Raw genomic sequence first — 18,009 nt, forward strand, 5'->3', positions numbered from 1 at the left:
TCAATGTTTCACTCACAGGAGGGATGGAGAGGGTGCAGGAACTGGGGGAAGCAGAGGTTGCCAGGGACCCCAGAATCCTGGCCTGAGCCCTTTCCCCTTTGCCTGGAGTCTGCCTTGGAAGAACACTTGTGACTGAAGTGGCTGTCAGCTGGGGCAAGGGGTGAGGACATTTGGGCTGGTCACCCAGGACTGCTGGTGGTCCGGCCTGGGCTGTGGGCTGTGTCCCACCTCAGCTCCCCTACTCAATGCAGACCCACCAAGGCCAATCACATAATAAACATATATTTATAGATGTACAATTTTAGAATTCTAATTCAAGAAATACAGCTTCTCAGGGGATCCTTTAGGATCTATGTTCTTATTGCACATGGGTCAGCCCACCTGGGGACGGCTACCGAGACCAGATGGTAGGGGAGGTGGCAGCAGAGCACCGGGGCCACCAAGGGTGGGGCGCTCCTGCCCATGTCCAGTTCTTAGTGTCTCTCGGGCTGGGGTGGCTGTTGCATCACAGGGTGGGATCTCGTTCAAAAATCCAATCTGACACTTCTTTACCAAGCTTCCTTTCCCAGCAAGAATCTTATTCGTTGGGGGTTACTTAAGAAAAAAAAAAAAAAGAAAGAAAAAGAAAAAAAAAAGAGCCAAGAGGAATTCTGGGAGGGTGGTTATGGCCTCCTGGCTGGCAGCTTAGGGAAGTAAGGCTTTGGACGATGGCAGACTCCAGGACACACCCACTGCCAGAGGAAAATTTGGGAAAAACGGTAATTCCAAAAGGCTCAGTATAAACTGTGGGAATAAATAAAACTTCCCTCCCTTCCCTTGGTAGCAACTGCTGTTGTGAGAAAAATCCTCACTTCAAGGTGAGTAGAAGGAAACCCTTCAGGTTCGGATGTAGCCTTTGTCCAAAGTGCAACAGAAGGCTGGGTGGCAGCACGTCCATGGATGGCGGAGACAGAGGTGCCCACAGGCCTGGACTTTCTTCAGGAGGTGGCTGCTGCCCCAGGGTCTTGGGCACCGCCTGGCTGATTCTTGGAGGAAGAACCATCTGGAGTCCTTGGTGCCTGACTTGGGAAACCAGTGGCAACAACACGGAGCTGTGCCCTATGGCATCTATAAGGCAAAACCCACTTTGGGACCGAGGTGGGGGTGGTGGCCAGGCAGAACTTGGTCCCCCTCTCTAACCCTGCTCTCTGTGGCAGAAGGCTCCTGGGCTCCAGGCCCAAGAGCCCACCTGAGCTGACCAAAGCTTGTGGTGGGTGGTACCACACCCGCAGGCAGCCGGGGGGCCTCTACGACGACTGGATCCTGACAGGGTACCTGGCCCTAGGGGCACTTCCTCCCCTCAAAGCCTGTTCCCCTCCAGCTTCATCATGACCCTGGCACCCTCTGAGTTCTCTAGACTTACACTATCATGATTACCGCTGCCATCAACAGCAGGCTGGGGTTGAGGGGATTTTCCTTCAGGCTGTCAGCTCTGGCCAATGTCTAGCCTTTGAAGGACCAAGTGACCTTCCCCACACAGGCCTCATTTTCTAAAACAGGGAGGAAATCAGCTAAATAACCAAATCCCTGCATAGTTTAAAAAGTAGACCGTATATATATATGTATATATATATATCTTTATATATGCTATTTACATATAAATAGATATATATATATATGTACATATACATGCTCTGAAAATTACATTCTATGGAGAGTTCTCGCTCCTCCTCCTCCTATCCTTGGCCAATGCCTCTGACTGGCTTCCACGGAGAGGTGACTGGTGGTGGCTCCCAGAGGGGGAGGAAGGCAGTTGGGCACCCCCTCCCCCAGCCCTTTGCTCCAAGTTTTACATTCTACTTTCGTTGCCATGGTTTCCGTATCCTAGGAGAGAGCCGAAGTAGAGCCTGAGCCTCTGCCAGCTCTGGGAGGAAGGGAAGCAGCCCCGTGGCAGGTTTTCCTGTCCTAAGAGCTTTCAGCATTTACTGGGTGAGAGAGAGGGCAGCTGTGTGGTGTTCGGCCTCCAATTCCATTTTAATTTTTTTTTCTTTTTATGTCTTTCCTTAAATATACAGTCCATCACCTTGGCTCAGTGCATGTCACCAAAAATTCTCCAGGGATTTCATGGTCTGCGGAGGAGAGTGGTAGCAGTTAGCTTGGTGATCACGTGGCCTGGAGCCTCCGCAAACAAGCCAACCTCCTGGCTGCTGGCCTGCCCACCTCAGCCCCAACCTGTCTCCCTCCTGCACTGTCACTCCCGGAGGCGCTAGCAGATGGCCTCTAAGCACAGCGTCTGGAGCTGGACCGCTGCCGAGGGGGACACAGGCAGAGGACGGATAGGCAGGTACCAACACAGAGAAGAACCTTTCTTGGCTCTGCCTACACTCCTTTGGGCTTGGTCCCATCTGTCCCCGCCGGCAACTGCTGGGAACAGAGCTCACTTACCCACATGCAGGGGTGCAGGAGGCGGGAGCCTGCTACCAGTGACATGGCATACCCTCCCCACCCCCCTTCAGTACTAAAGGCTCTGCGTTCCACCCTCAACTCATGACCTCTGTTCTCTTCCTCAGACCGTAAGTGAGATGCCTGCGCAGCCCGAATGCCTGGGGCTTCCAGGCTGTACTAGCACCTGAAAGACTGCCTGTGATTCCACCAGAGGGCGAGTGGTCTCTCCTGCTCCCAGCCTGCTGGCTCCCTCCCAGACCCACTGTGAGGCTGCCCATCTACCCTGTTCCATCTCTTCCTGTCAGGAAGGGCAGAGGAAGAGGATGGGATCTTGGCTCACCATGCTCACGTGTTTCTTCGTGATGTCAGGTGGTGAGTGTATGTGTGTGTGTGTTGGGAGGCGGGGGCGTTGGGGGGGCCTATCTTGGGACCAGTGATACTTGGAGGTCTAAATAACAGAGCACAGACAATAGTCTGCTGTACTTGGGAAAGGGCCACAGTGACTTGGGGGGCTGGATGAGACAGGGAAGCACTCATGGCCCTTAGCAATGGTCCTGAGCTCCCCCTTCTGCCTGGCTCTTGGGCTCCCCACATTCCCAGTAGTACTAGAGGCCTGAAACAGACCTTGCTTTTTGAGCACGCACTAGAGCTACCCCAACACTGCAGGCGGGAGGTCAGGCTGGGGACGAGGAGTTGTCATCAACAGGCCATCCCCCTACCCCCCTCCCTCCCACCTGCCTCCGCCTCAAGACCAGGGCCAGAGCTGCCAGGAATTGCAGGGCAGAGGAAGCCCTGGCTCATACTTGGACCTCGGTGGCGTGGCTGGCCCAGGACTATCCATGCAGGGAGGCCTGCACCTCTGACAGTCGGTTACAGCTCGGCGTGCTCATCCTCTGTGCTTTGTGGTACATATCTGTGTCACCGAAGTAGCGGGCCCGGTATAGCAAGCCTTCCTCTGCAAAGCAAGAGGACAGAGTTAGGATGTACCTGGGTCCTCCCAAAGGCTACCGGAGCACCTGCCTAGCCTTTGGGGGGCAGGAGAAAGGCTGTTACAGGCCCTGGAGCTGGGGCAGAGCTGGCCTCCCTTTAGGAATGACCCTGGACTTTGGTCCCAACTTGTGAGAGGGAAAGAAGCTGTTACCCTGGTCTGACCACCCTTGGGTCCCACAGACAGAGCCGGAGGCCCCATCACTCAGCAGCTAGGACATGTGCTCCGGTCTGTCTTGACATCCTTACCTCTGGCAGCCAAATGGAGGCTGATGGCTGTGATTTACAGGAACCTGGAGGAAATCTCCAGGTGGCCCCCAGCTCCTGGTCCCACGAAACAGGGCTGTGGTCCTGCTCCTGACTGGGAGGGGCTGGTACAAGGCCGTTCCAGGTGCTGGGTCCACAAATCCCTGGCGGGCAGGCCTCTCTTCCCTGCTCTCAAGCTCTGTCCCCACGACCCCCACACACTCACTCTGCTGCTTCTCCTTCCAGCAGTTGTTTCGGAGGTTGGCGATATAATCGTCTTCCACGTTCCGTTCAACTGTTTTGAGGCTGGAGCCTGTGTACTCCTTAGAGAAGGTGTCTGCCACGTAGTAGACGACATTCAGGTGGTCAGTGACTCGCCTGTGGACGTGGCCCACCGACCTGGCCAGAAATACATCAGGCACAGAGTGGGCATAGGCCCCCGGCCCAGGACAGTTCTAAAGGATGACATGGCTCCCCAAATGGACATACAGCACAGGCCATGGGAGGACCTGCTTCCTTCCTGACCAGAGCGGGACTCGCATAACACCCAAAATGAGGGTCTGAAGGAATGGCAGGGTGTCCCCCACCATGCAAGTGATCCAGGCTCTGGCCAGCCCTTCCTCAGGCTGTCTGCTTACCACACTGCTGACCGGGGCCTGTGGGGAGAAGCCCCTTTATGAGAGGCCCTGGTTGGCGCAGGAGGGGAGGCAGGCCTCGGCCTCTGATTAGGGGTATGAGTCGGGCTCCCCGTGCCTCCATCTCCGCATTCCTCCCCTAAGGCGACTGTTGCCCAGGGCCGGCCTGCCTGCCTACCTGGGGATCCCAGTCTGGAGTTAAGAGGCTTAGGAACAACATGACAGAAGGACTCCAAGGAGCTGTGGCCTTGCAGTTCTCATCTCACCTTCCAGCTCTACCCACAGGCTCTGCAGGCTGTGGGAAGAGCCTTGACACGCCACAGACAGAAGTCAGCGCTGGGGGCAGCACAGCCCCTACACCTGCCCTCTCTTGCCTCTCCAGCAGCAAAGGGCTGGCTGGCAACAGGCCACACAGAGCCTGGGCCGCCTGTGTTGGTCCAGTGGCCCTACTCTGCCCCCTGCTGGCCAAGAGGAAGGCCTCCAGGCTCCCAGATAGGGCAAGGCCCCTCTGGGAGCAGAGGGATTCCACCAGTAGAAGCTGAGCACCCACTCTGTAACAATGGATGTATCTGACACGGGGCCAGCTGCTGGAAATAAATGAGGGGAGCTGATACCTTAAAAGGCCAAATAACTTGCCCTAGTTCACCATATATTCATTTAACAAACACTGTTGAACATTTCTGGCAAGCGTGGCATTTTTTAACAAACATTCTGCCCATTTATTTTAAAGTAATCTCTCTACTCAACATGAGGCTCGAACTCGAGAGCCCGAGATCAAGAGCTGCACACTCCACCGAATGAGCCTGCAGCAGGCGGCCCGAGCCCAGCATCTTACGTAGATTACTCATTTAATTTTCACAAGCAGATAGATGCTATCCCCATTGCACAGATGAGGGAAACAAAGCTCAGACCGTCGTCCAGTGTCACACAGCTGCTTAGTTAGTAGAGTAGCTGGGATTCAAAGCCTCTTTTGCTCTGTTTGATTCTAGGGCCCCTATTCCTTCCATGGCCCCAAGGCTCCCAACCAGAACTTAAGAGCAGAGGTTCTTATGTCAGCAGATGGGGGGAGCATGAAGCCTGTGAAATCATGCACAATGCTGTGTGCACGTACACTGTCTGCGGGAGAAGATCTGCAATTTTCATGACATTTTCTTAGCGGACCATGATCCTAAAAGATCAAGAACCTAAGCTCCACAGATAAAGTGTGTTTTCTTGACCATAAGCCAGATTTCTGCATTGTGATCAAGGACCCGCAGGACGGGAAGGCAGGCCCCTGATGGCGGCTGAGAATGCCAGGTCCCTGTCCGCCCACCATCCCAGCCCCGTCCCTGGCTGCAAGTACTCACGGCCTTGGGCTCAGGCTGTATGGGGGGCTGGAGACCATGAGCTGGCTGAGAGCTGACACGAGGATCAGGATGAGGATAGGCATCAGTTGAACAAACACCCCCAGCCCGCCCTGGAGGGAAGAGTCAGCGGTCACTCAAGCTGGACGTCGTCCATGGGAACGTGGCATCAGCCACAACCACCACTGGCTTTCTAGGCGCAAAGGAGCCCCGGCGGCAGGAGGCAGCTGCCACGCAAACAGGCCATGACATTACTTTCTCCCCCTCCCCCTCCACAGGCCCCCGAAAGACGAAGCTCCTCCACCTGCCAGCTCCCCCAGATGAAAACAAAATGGCAACTGGAGTTACGGAGAGGAAGAGGGCACCTACATGTGCTTGCTCGTCAGAGATTACCAAAAACATAAGCAAGAGTGGTCGCCTCCAGCAGACTGGCAGGCAGGGCCGGAGGGAGGCCTTCACTGTACACCAGTTCAAAAACTGCCAATTAAAAAATTGTAGATAAAAACAGATTTGTTTACTGTGTGATAATTTGTGATTTTAAAAATTCTTCTGTATGTTCAAAACACACACACACACAGTTTTAAAACACGAATAACTAAAAACACAAGGCCACACTGACCTAACAGAGGGACCCTCACCGTCTGCCATAATTTTAAATGCTCTAGAATTATCCACAGTATCTTAATGTTGGTCAGCTAGCTGTTCTTTAACCTGTGGCATTCAAAATGCTTTTGAAGCACTGTCTGGTTATAGTTTTTGTGTCCATCTTTTATGAGTGCTAGAAGGAAGGAAGAAGAGTCAACAACCTTTGTCATCCCTCACACTTCTCTCGTCATGTTTCACTTCCCGTTGCTTGGAAGATGTCACTGTGGCCTTATGAACAAATGGACTGCACAAAGGCCTTTCACACTCAAACCTTCTGTAGGTGGAGAAGTTTTTACATGACATTCCCCAACCGGCCACCAAACCCCCACTCCTTCTGGGCAGCACTGTGGAGTGTGGCTCCCTCTGGTGTCGCTTGGCAGAATGGCAAGGGGGGGGCCCAAGATGGCTCCTTGGCTGAGAATGGTGGGGGCACTGCCCTCCCAGAACGACATCTGGGAATGTCACTTCCCCTTCAGGCCCTGCACCCGCGGTGGGGCCTGGTGCCCTCCCCTGCTCTCCCCGGTGCCTTTCTCACTCACGTCACCCTGGTTCTCCCTGCGGTCCTGCCTTTGCTGGTAGGTATAGCGCATGCGGCCGTTGCTGTAGACGTGGACATTACCTGGAGGTCAGAGGGACCGAGTCAGGGGGCGGGGCTGCTGGGGAAGGGAGCAGCCGGCATCCAGTCTCCCACCATCACCCCCAGGGAGGCCTGGCTGTGGGAAGGCCGAGGTACTTACTAGATGGGAAGCCACCGCCAAAGAACATGTTGAAGAGGTCCTCAGGGGAGATGTCAGCCTCAAAGCCACGGTGGAAGTCCCCGTGCCCATGGCCGTGTCGGGCTGCCTGGCTCTTGTCGTCACCGAACTGGTCATACTGCTTCCTTTTCTCTGGGTTACTAAGTACCGCATATGCTGTGCCAATGGCTAGAAAGGAGGTGTAAGTCAGGCCTGAAGACCCGGGGCATGCAGGGAAGGCTCCCACCGCAGCCAAGAGCTCCCTTCCTTTAGGTACTCAACTGGTATTTTAGGAAGTGGGAGTCCTCCAGGTCGGCAGAAGTTGGGCTGCTGGGCACGTGAGAGGAGGGGGGCAGGCAGGAGTACCTCGAAATGGATCGAGGCCGTCTGCGTCGGGTGGAGAATTAACACTAACACTCAGGCCCCCACTCTGCACCTCAAGATGATGGCCCAGCCTCTTCTATGCTCCGGGGCCCTTTATGGGCCTTATCTTACTCCTACAGCAACTGCTGGCAAGGGCCAGATCACGAGGTTCTAGTCAAAACTTTTCTACTGTTGGTAGTGTGGCCTGCAGAGCCCTCTCCTATCTGGGGTCTAGGTCCCAGCTGCTGTTCCTTGGCCGGGCCCCAAGGCCTCCCCATGAGATCTCCCCCAGGTGGGAAACCTGTGCCTCAAGCGACCCAGCTCCAGGTCGTCCTGAGTCTCTTGCTCCTTCTCAAGTGACTCACTCTCTCAAAGGATTGGGTCAGAGCTGCGTCTGCAACTTGCAGCCCTGGGAAATAAGGAGAACCCCCTCCTCTCGTTCCCACAAGGCCCCAGGGCTGGCTCCGGCCTCTGTGTCTGTCATGCAGGCAGCAGGCAGAAGTCTGGGCTGGCCCAACCTTAACCATGGCTACCTTGCCTACCTAATTCTACTCACCTTCTCCCCCTGGGGCTGGCTGACGGGGATGCTGCCTGCAGACTACCCCAACCAAGCAGGCCCAACCCGAAGCAGCCTGAATGGAGTAACCAGGGTGGGCCCGAGAAGCAGCACACCAGGTCTCAGGGGAACCTTCTGTCACCCGCTCCACCACAGGCCCTTTTCTTGGCTGGGTCACCACCTCGTGGAAGAGTGTGTTACATGTGAGTGTGTGTGTAGTGCGGGGCTGGTGGCGGCTGCTGCTGATGAGGCCACCGGGACACTGACCTGAGGCTACTCTGCCCCTCAGCACAGGGAAACTGTTACCAAGATCCCAAGACGGGAACATGCACACGGGTGAGTCAGGAGGCCTGCTTCTGACCCTCCATTGCTGTGTTACCGTGAAGCCGCTGGTCCCCTCTTGCCTCAGCTACCCTCCTGTCACTCCCGGGGAACGTGGAGGAAGGAGAGTCAGGACTGGTGCTCTCTCAGCTCCGACAGACTCAGTAGGCTAGAGGTGGCTGCTAGGACTTTCTTTCCAGGAAGCAGCTCCTGAGCCCAGGAGACTCAGGTCCAAGGCCACTTCCTGGAAAAGTTGTCCTGACCTCTTATTCCTTCCCAAGGGCAAGGGCAGGAGATAAGAACCACCAAATAGCCGGAAACCAAGGCTGGCCTACCTTTGAAAGCTTCAGTGGCACCCGGTGCGTGGTTCTTGTCTGGGTGGAACTTGAGGGCCAGCTTGCGGTAGGCCTTCTTCAGGTCCTCATCGGAGGCCCCTCTGCTCACCCCCAGGATCTCATAGTAATCTTTACACTGCTTGACCCTGGGGGAAGGGGTAGAGCGGGCCCAGGGCCATGAGGTGAGGGGGGCGAGGCACGGGCAGTGTTCAGCTCAGGGGGACCAGCAGGGCTCGGCTGATAGCTCCTCTAGGTCAGCTGTCAAACCTTGGGGACAAGGGAGCCTCAGTGAGCTCCACCTTGGATGGGGAGCCAGGTAGGGCCCAGGGGAAACAGCAGAATACATTTCGGATTTCAGAGGGGGCAGCTGCTGTGTTTCAGACCAGGAACCATTTCCTTTTGCTAAGAGGCACTCTCACTGGAGGCCACCTCAAAAAGGCCTGTCAGTATCTGTGCGGGGCCTGCTCAAGGCTGTCTCCTGTCTCCATTTTGGGTCACATAGGCTCTGGCCTGAAAGGGTCTTTGTTGGGGGTGGGGCAGAAGCTGGAAGGGGAGCCCAAGCCCCATCTCTGATAACCAGAGCTGTGTGAAAAGGCTGAGGTTTGCCTGGCCTGCAGCAGAGGAAGCCGGCGGCAGACGCAGCATTTCTAGCCCCTGCTGTGGGCTGTCTTGGCAGGAGGGGACAGGACAGTCCACATTCCCGGGGCCCAGTGAGCCCGCCCAGCTGGACCTCATCCATCCTCAGGACCCCCCAGGGCCCACCCGGACCACAGGCAGATGTGAGGTGGGGGACACACTGCAGGAAGCTTTCTAGAGCTAGAAACTTCCCAGCAGCACCAGGCTCCGGCCCCTCTACCTTTTCACTGCTGCTACTTGCTCTGCTGTGTAGCCTTTGGTGCTCTCTCCTCCTCCAGCTTCTCCGTTGGCCGAGGGGGCATCGGCCCCACCTGGTTTCCTGTGGGTTGTGTCTGTGGGCTGGGGATGGTCACCGGCAGACTGCGGTTTCTGGTTGAGGGACTCGATCAGGGCTGTGTGAGGCAAGCAAAGCATTCAGGGCTCCCGTTCCAGCAAGGCCATGTGCCACAACTGAGGTGTGGCCTGGTCTTGAGACGACCAGGACCCCACCCCCATCCCGCATCCCACCTGCTGCTTCTTCCGGGAGAGCCACTAGCTCCATCCCTGACTTGGGCATGGGGGGTGGGGAGGCAGTGGGCACTAGTAGGCTAGCTGCCTGCTTTCGCAGGATCCACAGAGCTCAAGAGTTGTCAGGGTATGGGTTATTTAAAATCTTTTTTAAGATTTTATTTTTAAGTAATCTCTACACCCAGTATGGAGCTCGAACTCATAACCCCGAGATCAAGGGTTGTAAAATGACTGAGACTGCAGGCGCTCCTGGGTATGGGTTAATTTAAAACTCTGCAAAAAAAAACCAACAACATACCATAAATGCTTCAGGTTTTAAAAATCCCAAATTAGTGTGTGTGTTTGTGTATTTATTTATTTATTTATTAAAAGATTTATTTAGGGGCGCCTGGGTGGCTCAGTGGGTTAAGCCGCTGCCTTCGGCTCAGGTCATGATCTCAGAGTCCTGGGATCAAGTCCCGCATCGGGCTCTCTGCTGAGCAGAGAGCCTGCTTCCCCCCTCTCTCTCTCTCTGCCTGCCTCTCCGTCTACTTGTGATTTTCTGTCAAATTAATAAATAAAATCTTTAAAAAAAAAAGATTTATTTATTTGAGAGAGAGCACATGAGGCTGGGGGAGGGGTAGAGGGAGAGGGAGGGAGAAACAGACTCCCCACTGAGCAGGGAGCCTGATGTGGGGCTCGATCCCCAGGACCCCGGGATCACGACCGGAGCCGAAGGCAGATGCTTAATGACTGAGCCATGCAGGCACCTCCCAAAGTAGTGTGTTTAACAGACTCTGTTGAGATGGACAAAGTGTGATGCCCACCTTAGTGGGGACCCCAGTCAGCAGGACCATCTGTTTCAGCTGGGATTGGTGGGAAAGGCTCCTGGAGGCTATTACTTAGCTGTGAAGGGGATGGAGGCAATGAGTTTGCCTCAGATGGCCAGAGATGGTAGGAGACTTGGGATAAAGATCACCTCTGCTACTTGCTATTCTTTACATTTTTCAAGTGGCTGGCCATGTCAAACACCCTACTTCTATGTTCAGAGTCTAAGTAGGACATCAGCCGTCACCCTCAGGGTCCCAGTTACTAAAACCCAGCTCCGTGGTTCCTGCTTCTCAAGCAGGAAGAGCCCAAATCTCTGGTAGGAGCTCCCTGTGCCCATTTATTCCAGGCACAGAACCAGTTCTGGAAACCTCAGTCATGCCCAGAGTGCAGTCCCCTGGGAAGCGGACCTGGGCCACTGTAGGGACCCAGGACACCATGCTGAGGAGGGACAGCAGTGCCCCTGGCTGGACTCAATGAGCTGGGCTGGGTGTCAGACACCCTCTAAAGCAACATCCCCGGGCCTCACATGAGGGGTCAGCGGCAGGGCTCAAGGGGGCCACTGTGTTCTGAGCCTCTGCTGTCTTAGGTGATCTCACTGGGAAAGGAGCTGACAGTCCAGCCTGCCTTGCATGAGGGAGGTGGAGGACTCCTGCAGTAAAGCCCAGGAGTGCGCACTGGGAGGAGTACTCATACCGACTGCTTGCTGTGTGTGAGGCTGGCCTGGACACAGTGCTCTGCGTATACTAGTTCATTTAATCTTGACAATGGCCTTAGAGGTTTGTCTCACTACCACCATCCTCATTATAAAAAAGAGCTGTGTGTCTGATGCATTGGCCCCTGGCTGCACAAGCTGGGCAGGCAGCACTTAAACCCTGGATACCCAGCTCCCAGAACCCTGTTCTTAACTGTGCTGTCCCAGACTGCCTGAGTCTGGCTTTCGGCATGGGGAACCCCTTCCAGCACAGTCATTCCAAATAGAGAAGAGAAGTTAAATTCAGAAAGACTAGGATTCAAATCTCGAATCTCACATCCTAGCAGTATGGCCCTGGCCGATAAAAAATCTAAAATCTGTCTGAACCTCAGTTTCCCAAGGGATACACAGGTAATGGGATGTGTGATGAGGAAATGAGACAATGTGTAAGCACCTGGCACAGAAACTGACAGAGTGAAAGTTCAAAATAAGTGGCTGCTGATATTATGACACCAGCTGATGAACTGGCTGGCTGGGGAGCTCCAGGGCTTAGGAAAGCAGTGTCAGCACTCAGCAGGCTTGGGACCCAGCTGGAACCGTGAGATTTCAGGCTGTCCCAGATGCCAGTTCCATCCAGGCAGTGAGGAACAGCAAAAGAAGAGAACAAAAGATGAAGAGATGTTGATGAAGATGGGACAGTTGGGGGGAGCTGGCTTGCGGGGTGTGGAGGGCATTTAAAGAACTTGTTTATTTCCATTTCTCTGGAAGCCTCGGGGGTCCAGGCTGAGCTAATGTACTCCAAGGACAACATAACCAACCGTTCAACTGCCACAGATACATTGGAACATCAGTCAGGAGATGGGATGGACTCGCTCTAGTATTTTTCAGGGAAGATTCTAGAAACTTTTCAGGGTAGTTACATGGAGTCAGCCACTCTAATATCCTTACATTGTGGAAAGGGAGCCCAAAGGGGAATGGATGTGCTCGGGGACACACAGAAGTCTCCTGCGTGGGTTGGCAAATCAAGATTTCTGGTTGCTGGCAAATAGGTCTCTCTTCTGGCCTGGACACTGCCTCTGCCAGAGCTGTGGGATGTGACTGCCTCGCAAATGTCACGAAACAGTATGACACAGAACAGCCTACCATGACTCTGGAGTTAGACAGACAAGGCTGTGTTTAGATCCTGCCCCTGCCCTTGCAGTAAAGCAGCCAGACATCTAAAAAGACAGGAACTTGGTAAGGACGCCTGGGTGGCTCAGTTGGTTAAGCGTCTGCCTCTGATTTGGGTAATGATCCGACGGTCCTGAGATCAAGTCCTACATCTGGCCCCCTGCTCAGCGGGAAGCCTGCTTCTCCCTCTGCCTGCCGCTGCCCCTGCTTGTGCACCCCCCCGACAAATAAATAAAATCTTTAAAAATATACATATATTATTAAAAAGACAGGAACTTGGTGGAAGAAATAAGAACCGCAGCAGGAGAGGTGGCAGTTGAGGCAGGGCTGAGAGCATTTCTATGGCCAAAGCCACCAGCGGTGGCCCCTCCTCAAAGCCAGACTGTAGGGTGAAGCTGCCTGGGTTCAGAGCTGGCTTGGTCGCTCGCTAGCAAGGTCATCTCAGACAAGTCAATTTAGCTTCTTCATGTCAAACTGTATCTCCCTCAAGGGAGCTAGAAAAGGAGCTGAGCAAGTGCATATAAAGGACTTAGCACAACACTCAGCCAGTGTTCAGTGTTCTCTGTTACTGTTCGTTTCATTTCTAGGCTCTGTCCAGGTGCCTGCAGGGCTCACAGCGAGCCGGGAGAGAGAGGCCGGTATAGGGCAACAGCCTGGGGGCAGAGCCGGACAGTGCGGCTCCTCTGCTAAGCAGCCACGTTATGGAATCTGTCAGGGAGGGTGCCCTCTCTGCCCTCCCGGGGCTGCTCTGAGGCGTGAATATGGTTCGATGAACGGAAGGGCTGAGGACCCTGCACGGACAGCCCCACCCTGGACCTCACCAGCCCCAAACCGTCTCTCATGCTGACACCCAGAAAGCAAAAGCCGTCCCCCAGAGGCTGGCCTTTTCAGCATGGCCGTCCTGACTCCCCCAGGACCCTCAAGCAGCCCGAGCTGCAGCATCGCCTGGCATACCCCTCTCTGTGGATGCTGGGGAAACTGAGAAGGTTCCCATTGGCGCCCTGAAAAACCCGGTACTTTCCACCATTGCTGCTAAGCCTCAGGCAAAGGCCATGCCCAGTGTGCTGCCAGCTGCTGGACAGAAACTCCCAGAAAGGGACTGACCGGCCCCACTAGCCCTTCCCTGTGACTTCCCCGCTTAGGGCCGGCTACTACTCCACAATACAAGCGTCCCACCATTGGTCCCACCTCCGACAGCACGAGTTTGAAATCCCCTCACGGCCTTTTCACTGTGAGGTCCCTTGGCCCTTCAAGGCTGTGGAGTCTCCTTTCACCCTAACCTCTCCCCCTGCTGTCTGTCCTTCCACCTCTCCTAGACCCATCGTCTACCCATGCTCTTGATCCTTCCCCTCTAATTCCCAACTTGCCCTTTTCCCACGAGGCCTGACGGTGCTGCTCCCCACCTGCCCAACACCACTCCGTGGCCACCTGGCTACTCCCTCTCCCGAGATCGCCTCTTCCTGTTGTTCCATCTCACTGTGGCTTCCCCAGTCTCTGTCCGTTGGTGAAGGACAAATGTGGCCCAGAGCGGTGTCTGCAGCAAACTGCTGTGCGCATTCTACCCCTTCCCACGGTGACCCCGGCCAGGTGGGACTCCAGTGAGCACCGCCAAATGGGCACGACCAGACTTTCAGCTGGAACCTAGATCTCTATCCCGAGCTCCAAGCTGACAGCTCCTTTGCAACAGCCACTGGCGCCTTGCCCTCTGCCGGTCTCTTCCCACCCACCATCCTCAGCCCTGTGTTCTCCCCGGGAACACGGGCTTGGATTCTGTGCCCCCACCTCTCCTCAGCATACCTCTCTCACACAAGGCATGGTGCCTCCTCCCCAAGGACCTTATCCTCACCTGGACTGCCTTCTCTCAGGCGCTCGGAACTCCTGACCTACTCACTGCAATCAATGGGCTCCCAAATGGTTTCCGACTCCAGTTTCTCTTCCCTTTCATGAACCCTTCATGCTGTTCTCTTTTAAGAACGGTACCCTTGTCTTAGTCCTGCTTTCAAAATCTTCAACGGTCTCTTCACCAGCTACAGAATAAAGTGAATATCCTGGTCTGGCAGGAAAGGAATTCCACAATCTGGCCCCATCCTACTTTCCAGCCGTAATCCTCTTTATACTCAAATTACCACCTCCACAGCTGCCAAATCTTGCTCCACCCAACCCTCTCCCACAAACCTCACAGCTCCCAGCCTCCGTGTCTTTTCCCCAGTATGTCCTTCTCCAAGTCTGCTCCCTTCCTCCAAAGTGCAGTTCAAATGCTGCCTCTGTCTTCCTCCCTGAAGCTTTCCCTCACTGTGATCTACCATTATTTTCCGTCACCTGTGTGCTGCCGTTATTTTTAAGTCTCTCACGAGACTGCTGGTAGTTCAGAGCTCAGCACTCCATCCCCAGCCCTCCATGCCAGCTCACAGACCCACGGAGGGCAGGGACTGGATCTTTCATGTCTATCCTTCAGGCCTCGGTATCTAACACTGTGCCAAAATTTTCTTTAACCACAGTATTATTTTTTCTGTAACTTTGTCTCCTTCGCTAAATGACAGGCTCCTTGAGGTGAAGGATCATGTCTTACCAATCCTGCCATATATGCACTTAGCCCCAAGCAGAGCACCTTGCAAATAAAACAAAGTCTGCAGCATTGAATAAGCACCTGGAATGAGCTCAAACCTCAAAGAGCAAGTGTAAACAACTACCTAATATTTTTTTCAACCAAGATTTCTCCATCCCAGGCCTACATTAACCCCAGGTCCTTGTCAGTTCAGTACAGGGCTACAGGGGGTGAAAGGTCAAGTTTACAGAGAGGCATGAGGCATAGTCTCTCCACAATAGCAGGAATATGACAATCATGCAGGTGACTATTCTGCCTCAGCAAATTCCGTTTCTTGAGCCCGGGGAAGAACACCAGTCTAAGCCCCCAAACTGGCCCAGGAGGCTGCTGACAAGAAGAGCCCTAAAGGCTATGTTGTTACCATCCCTCCTTGGCTACCTGCTCCTGAGTCCCCAGAAGCATCAGGATCAAACGGATTCTGAGACTGGTGGGCCTCCAGCTGCCCACCCCCCAGGCTCCCCTCTTACAGAGTGTGATTTATTTCACAGGGAAGCTCCTTGGGCAGGTTACCTCAGGAGTCCTAGCAAATACAGACTGAAACCCTCTCCAAAAGAAGGCAAAGAGGCCAAAGATCAACCTGTAGTCAGGAAGGAGGAAAATCCAAGTGTTCCAGGTGGCCTCTTCTGACGGTGTTCACCTTTTTCAATTCCAAATGTGGGCAAAGAAGGTTAGGAGGCTGACTGCTCTCTCATTTTGTTCCTCTATTAAACATTTATAGAGTCACAGAACTTTCCAATTTCTAGCTGTGTATTCTTGGGCAAGTCCCTTGCCTCTGAGATACTTCCTCATCTATAGAACAAAGATAATGATCTTTGCTCTGCCTCCCTGATAGGGCAGGCTCAAGTGAAAAAATGTATTTGAAAAAGCTTTCTTTCTTTCTTTCTTTTTTTTTTTTTTTAAGATTTATTTACTTATTTTTTTAAGTCATCTCTACATCCAACATGGGGCTTGCAGTTAACAATCCCGAGATCAAGAGCTGCGTGCTCTGCGGACTGGTCCAGCCAGGCATCCCTCAAAAGAGCTTTCTAATCAGAGAAGGCCTATGGTATTATTGTTACTCACATTATCTGCACCAACCCTCTAATTTCCTGGCTAAGAAAACCCAAGCTCAGAAAGATCGCATGGTAGCACTCAGGACAAGAACTTAGATCTTCTGATTCGGAGTACCTGTTACACACCAGTGTCATAACTGCTGGTATGATCTCTGTATCTTTTTTTTTTTTTTTTAAAGATTTTATTTATTTATTTGACAGAGAGAGATCACAAGTAGATGGAGAGGCAGGCAGAGAGAGAGAGAGAGAAGCAGGCTCCCTCCTGAGCAGAGAGCCCGATGCGGGACTCGATCCCAGGACCCTGAGACCATGACCTGAGCCGAAGGCAGCGGCTTTAACCCACTGAGCCACCCAGGCACCCCAGTATCTTTAATGGGCTTTTTTTTTTTTTTTTTTAAAGATTTTATTTATTTACTTGAGAGAGAGCGCGCAGGAGCAGGGGAGGGGGAGCAGAGGGAGTAGGGAGCTTCATGCCTGATCAATTGCAAGACGCTGAGATCACGACCGAGCCAAAGACCGACGCTTAACCCACTGAGCCATCCTGGTGCCCCTGGATTATCTTTCTCCCTTCCAGCTTGTGTTAAGAAAAACTTCTTAAGTCTTAGATTAAAGAAAAAGATGGTTCCTGGCTAGAGTGAAATGCTGAGTAGTTGAGACAACCTCACGAATCCCTCCCGGGTTTCGAAGTCTCAGCTCGGGGACACTTAGCAGCCTTGTGCTGTCCACACGGGGGCCACTGCTGGGTTCTTGTGGGCGGGGGTGGGTGGGGTGCCCGGAGCCAGCGTCTTCAACAAGCCCAGAATCTCACAGGCGGGTGAAGAGGTTCCAAGAAGGAGTGAGGGGCCAGGCTTCAGGGCGGCGGGTGCAGGGCGGTGGTGTGGAGCGAGCGAAAAAGGCAGGTTCTAGTTTCGAGAGGGTGTTCCCTGCTCCTCGCCCGGAGACATGCCAGAGAGTGAAGATATGAAGACGCCTTTCCAGGCCGTGGGAAGGTCAGAAGTCCCCTTTCCCTCCCCAGAACCCATTCTCTCCTTCAGAGGAGTTATGTTTATTTTCCTAAACTATAATACTTCCCAGGCCGGCAACCGGCCCTGGGCCACCGAATGGCCCCTTGGGAAAAGTAGTTCGCTTTCGCTTCCAGATAAGTTCCCTTCCTCTCGCCCGCCAGCGCCTCTCATTCTCGGTAACTCCAAATTTTAGAGGGTTCCACAAGCGCCCAAAAAGTTGAAGTCGGGGCCGTCCCTGTCATCAGGTGTCCAGCGTCCCGGAGAGGCGTGGGAGCGAAAGACTACACCTCCCAGCGGCCACCGCGCGTCTCAGTGCGCAGGCGTAGCCGCGCCTCGCTACCCCTCCCCCTCCTCCAACTGCTCCCTTCGGTCCGTTCCCGTATTCCCCCCATCAGTTCCAATGTCCCCTCTGCCTCTCCGGCACTTCACACTCACCGCGAACTCGCGGCGTCGGGTACAGCCGCTGAGCCTTCTCCAGGAAGCGGAGTGCCCGGTCGGGCTGGTTGCTCTGGATGGCCTTGAGGGCGATGCTAATACAGCGCTCGGCTTCATCCTTGTTGGATTCCATGGCGGAACCAGAGCGCGGAACCAGGGAGGGGGAGGCCGGGCGAGCGGAGGGCTGCGCCAGCAGCCGGCACGTCGCGGGGCAGGCGGGCGCAGGATGATGACACAAACCCCTCGCCCCTCCTTTTCCGAGATTTGAGCAAGAGTTGAGCGAGGGCGGAAGTGTTACCGTATGTCTTCTAAGAGGGGGACGGCTAGGAGAGGTATTAACGAAGGTGCACGCCCAACATTCCTGGATTCCAGAGGGTCCTGTTACGAGGTCTTAAAGTTGCATATGCTTGCACGTTCTTGGTAGTAACTGTGTGAGTTTGAGACGAAGGTCATTTATTTATCCGTTCCAGAGATGCTTGCGAGGTTGGGTGTACAGTGGTGAACAAAACA

At 54.1% G+C, this 18,009-nt stretch overlaps 1 protein-coding gene and 1 long non-coding RNA gene across 4 annotated transcripts; one reads left to right on the forward strand and one right to left on the reverse strand.

Moving 5' to 3' along the window:
- Nucleotides 1-584: 584 nt before the first annotated feature.
- Nucleotides 585-17,721, reverse strand: DNAJB12 (DnaJ heat shock protein family (Hsp40) member B12). Of its 3 annotated transcripts, none has more exons than XM_032313607.1 (9): nucleotides 17,500-17,721; nucleotides 9,446-9,617; nucleotides 8,590-8,735; nucleotides 7,018-7,203; nucleotides 6,820-6,899; nucleotides 5,639-5,748; nucleotides 3,884-4,056; nucleotides 3,282-3,379; nucleotides 585-2,108 (listed from the first exon to the last, which is right to left on the reverse strand). In XM_032313607.1, the coding sequence occupies exons 1-9, from the start codon at nucleotides 17,630-17,632 to the stop codon at nucleotides 2,079-2,081; spliced, it is 1,128 nt and encodes a 375-aa protein (XP_032169498.1). In that variant the 5' UTR covers nucleotides 17,633-17,721; the 3' UTR covers nucleotides 585-2,078. The 3 variants fall into 3 exon arrangements, with proteins under 3 accessions (XP_032169498.1, XP_032169497.1, XP_032169499.1); XM_032313606.1 differs by having other exon boundaries at nucleotides 3,234-3,379; XM_032313608.1 differs by having other exon boundaries at nucleotides 3,228-3,379.
- On the forward strand, nucleotides 2,108-6,142 carry LOC116573455. Its single transcript, XR_004278797.1, has 3 exons — nucleotides 2,108-2,323; nucleotides 2,550-2,796; nucleotides 5,914-6,142. It is a non-coding gene; the product is annotated as an uncharacterized LOC116573455 (long non-coding RNA).
- Nucleotides 17,722-18,009: the final 288 nt, after the last annotated feature.

This window comes from Mustela erminea, chromosome 14 (assembly GCF_009829155.1).
Source record: "Mustela erminea isolate mMusErm1 chromosome 14, mMusErm1.Pri, whole genome shotgun sequence".
NCBI classification, from domain to species: Eukaryota; Metazoa; Chordata; class Mammalia; order Carnivora; family Mustelidae; genus Mustela; species Mustela erminea.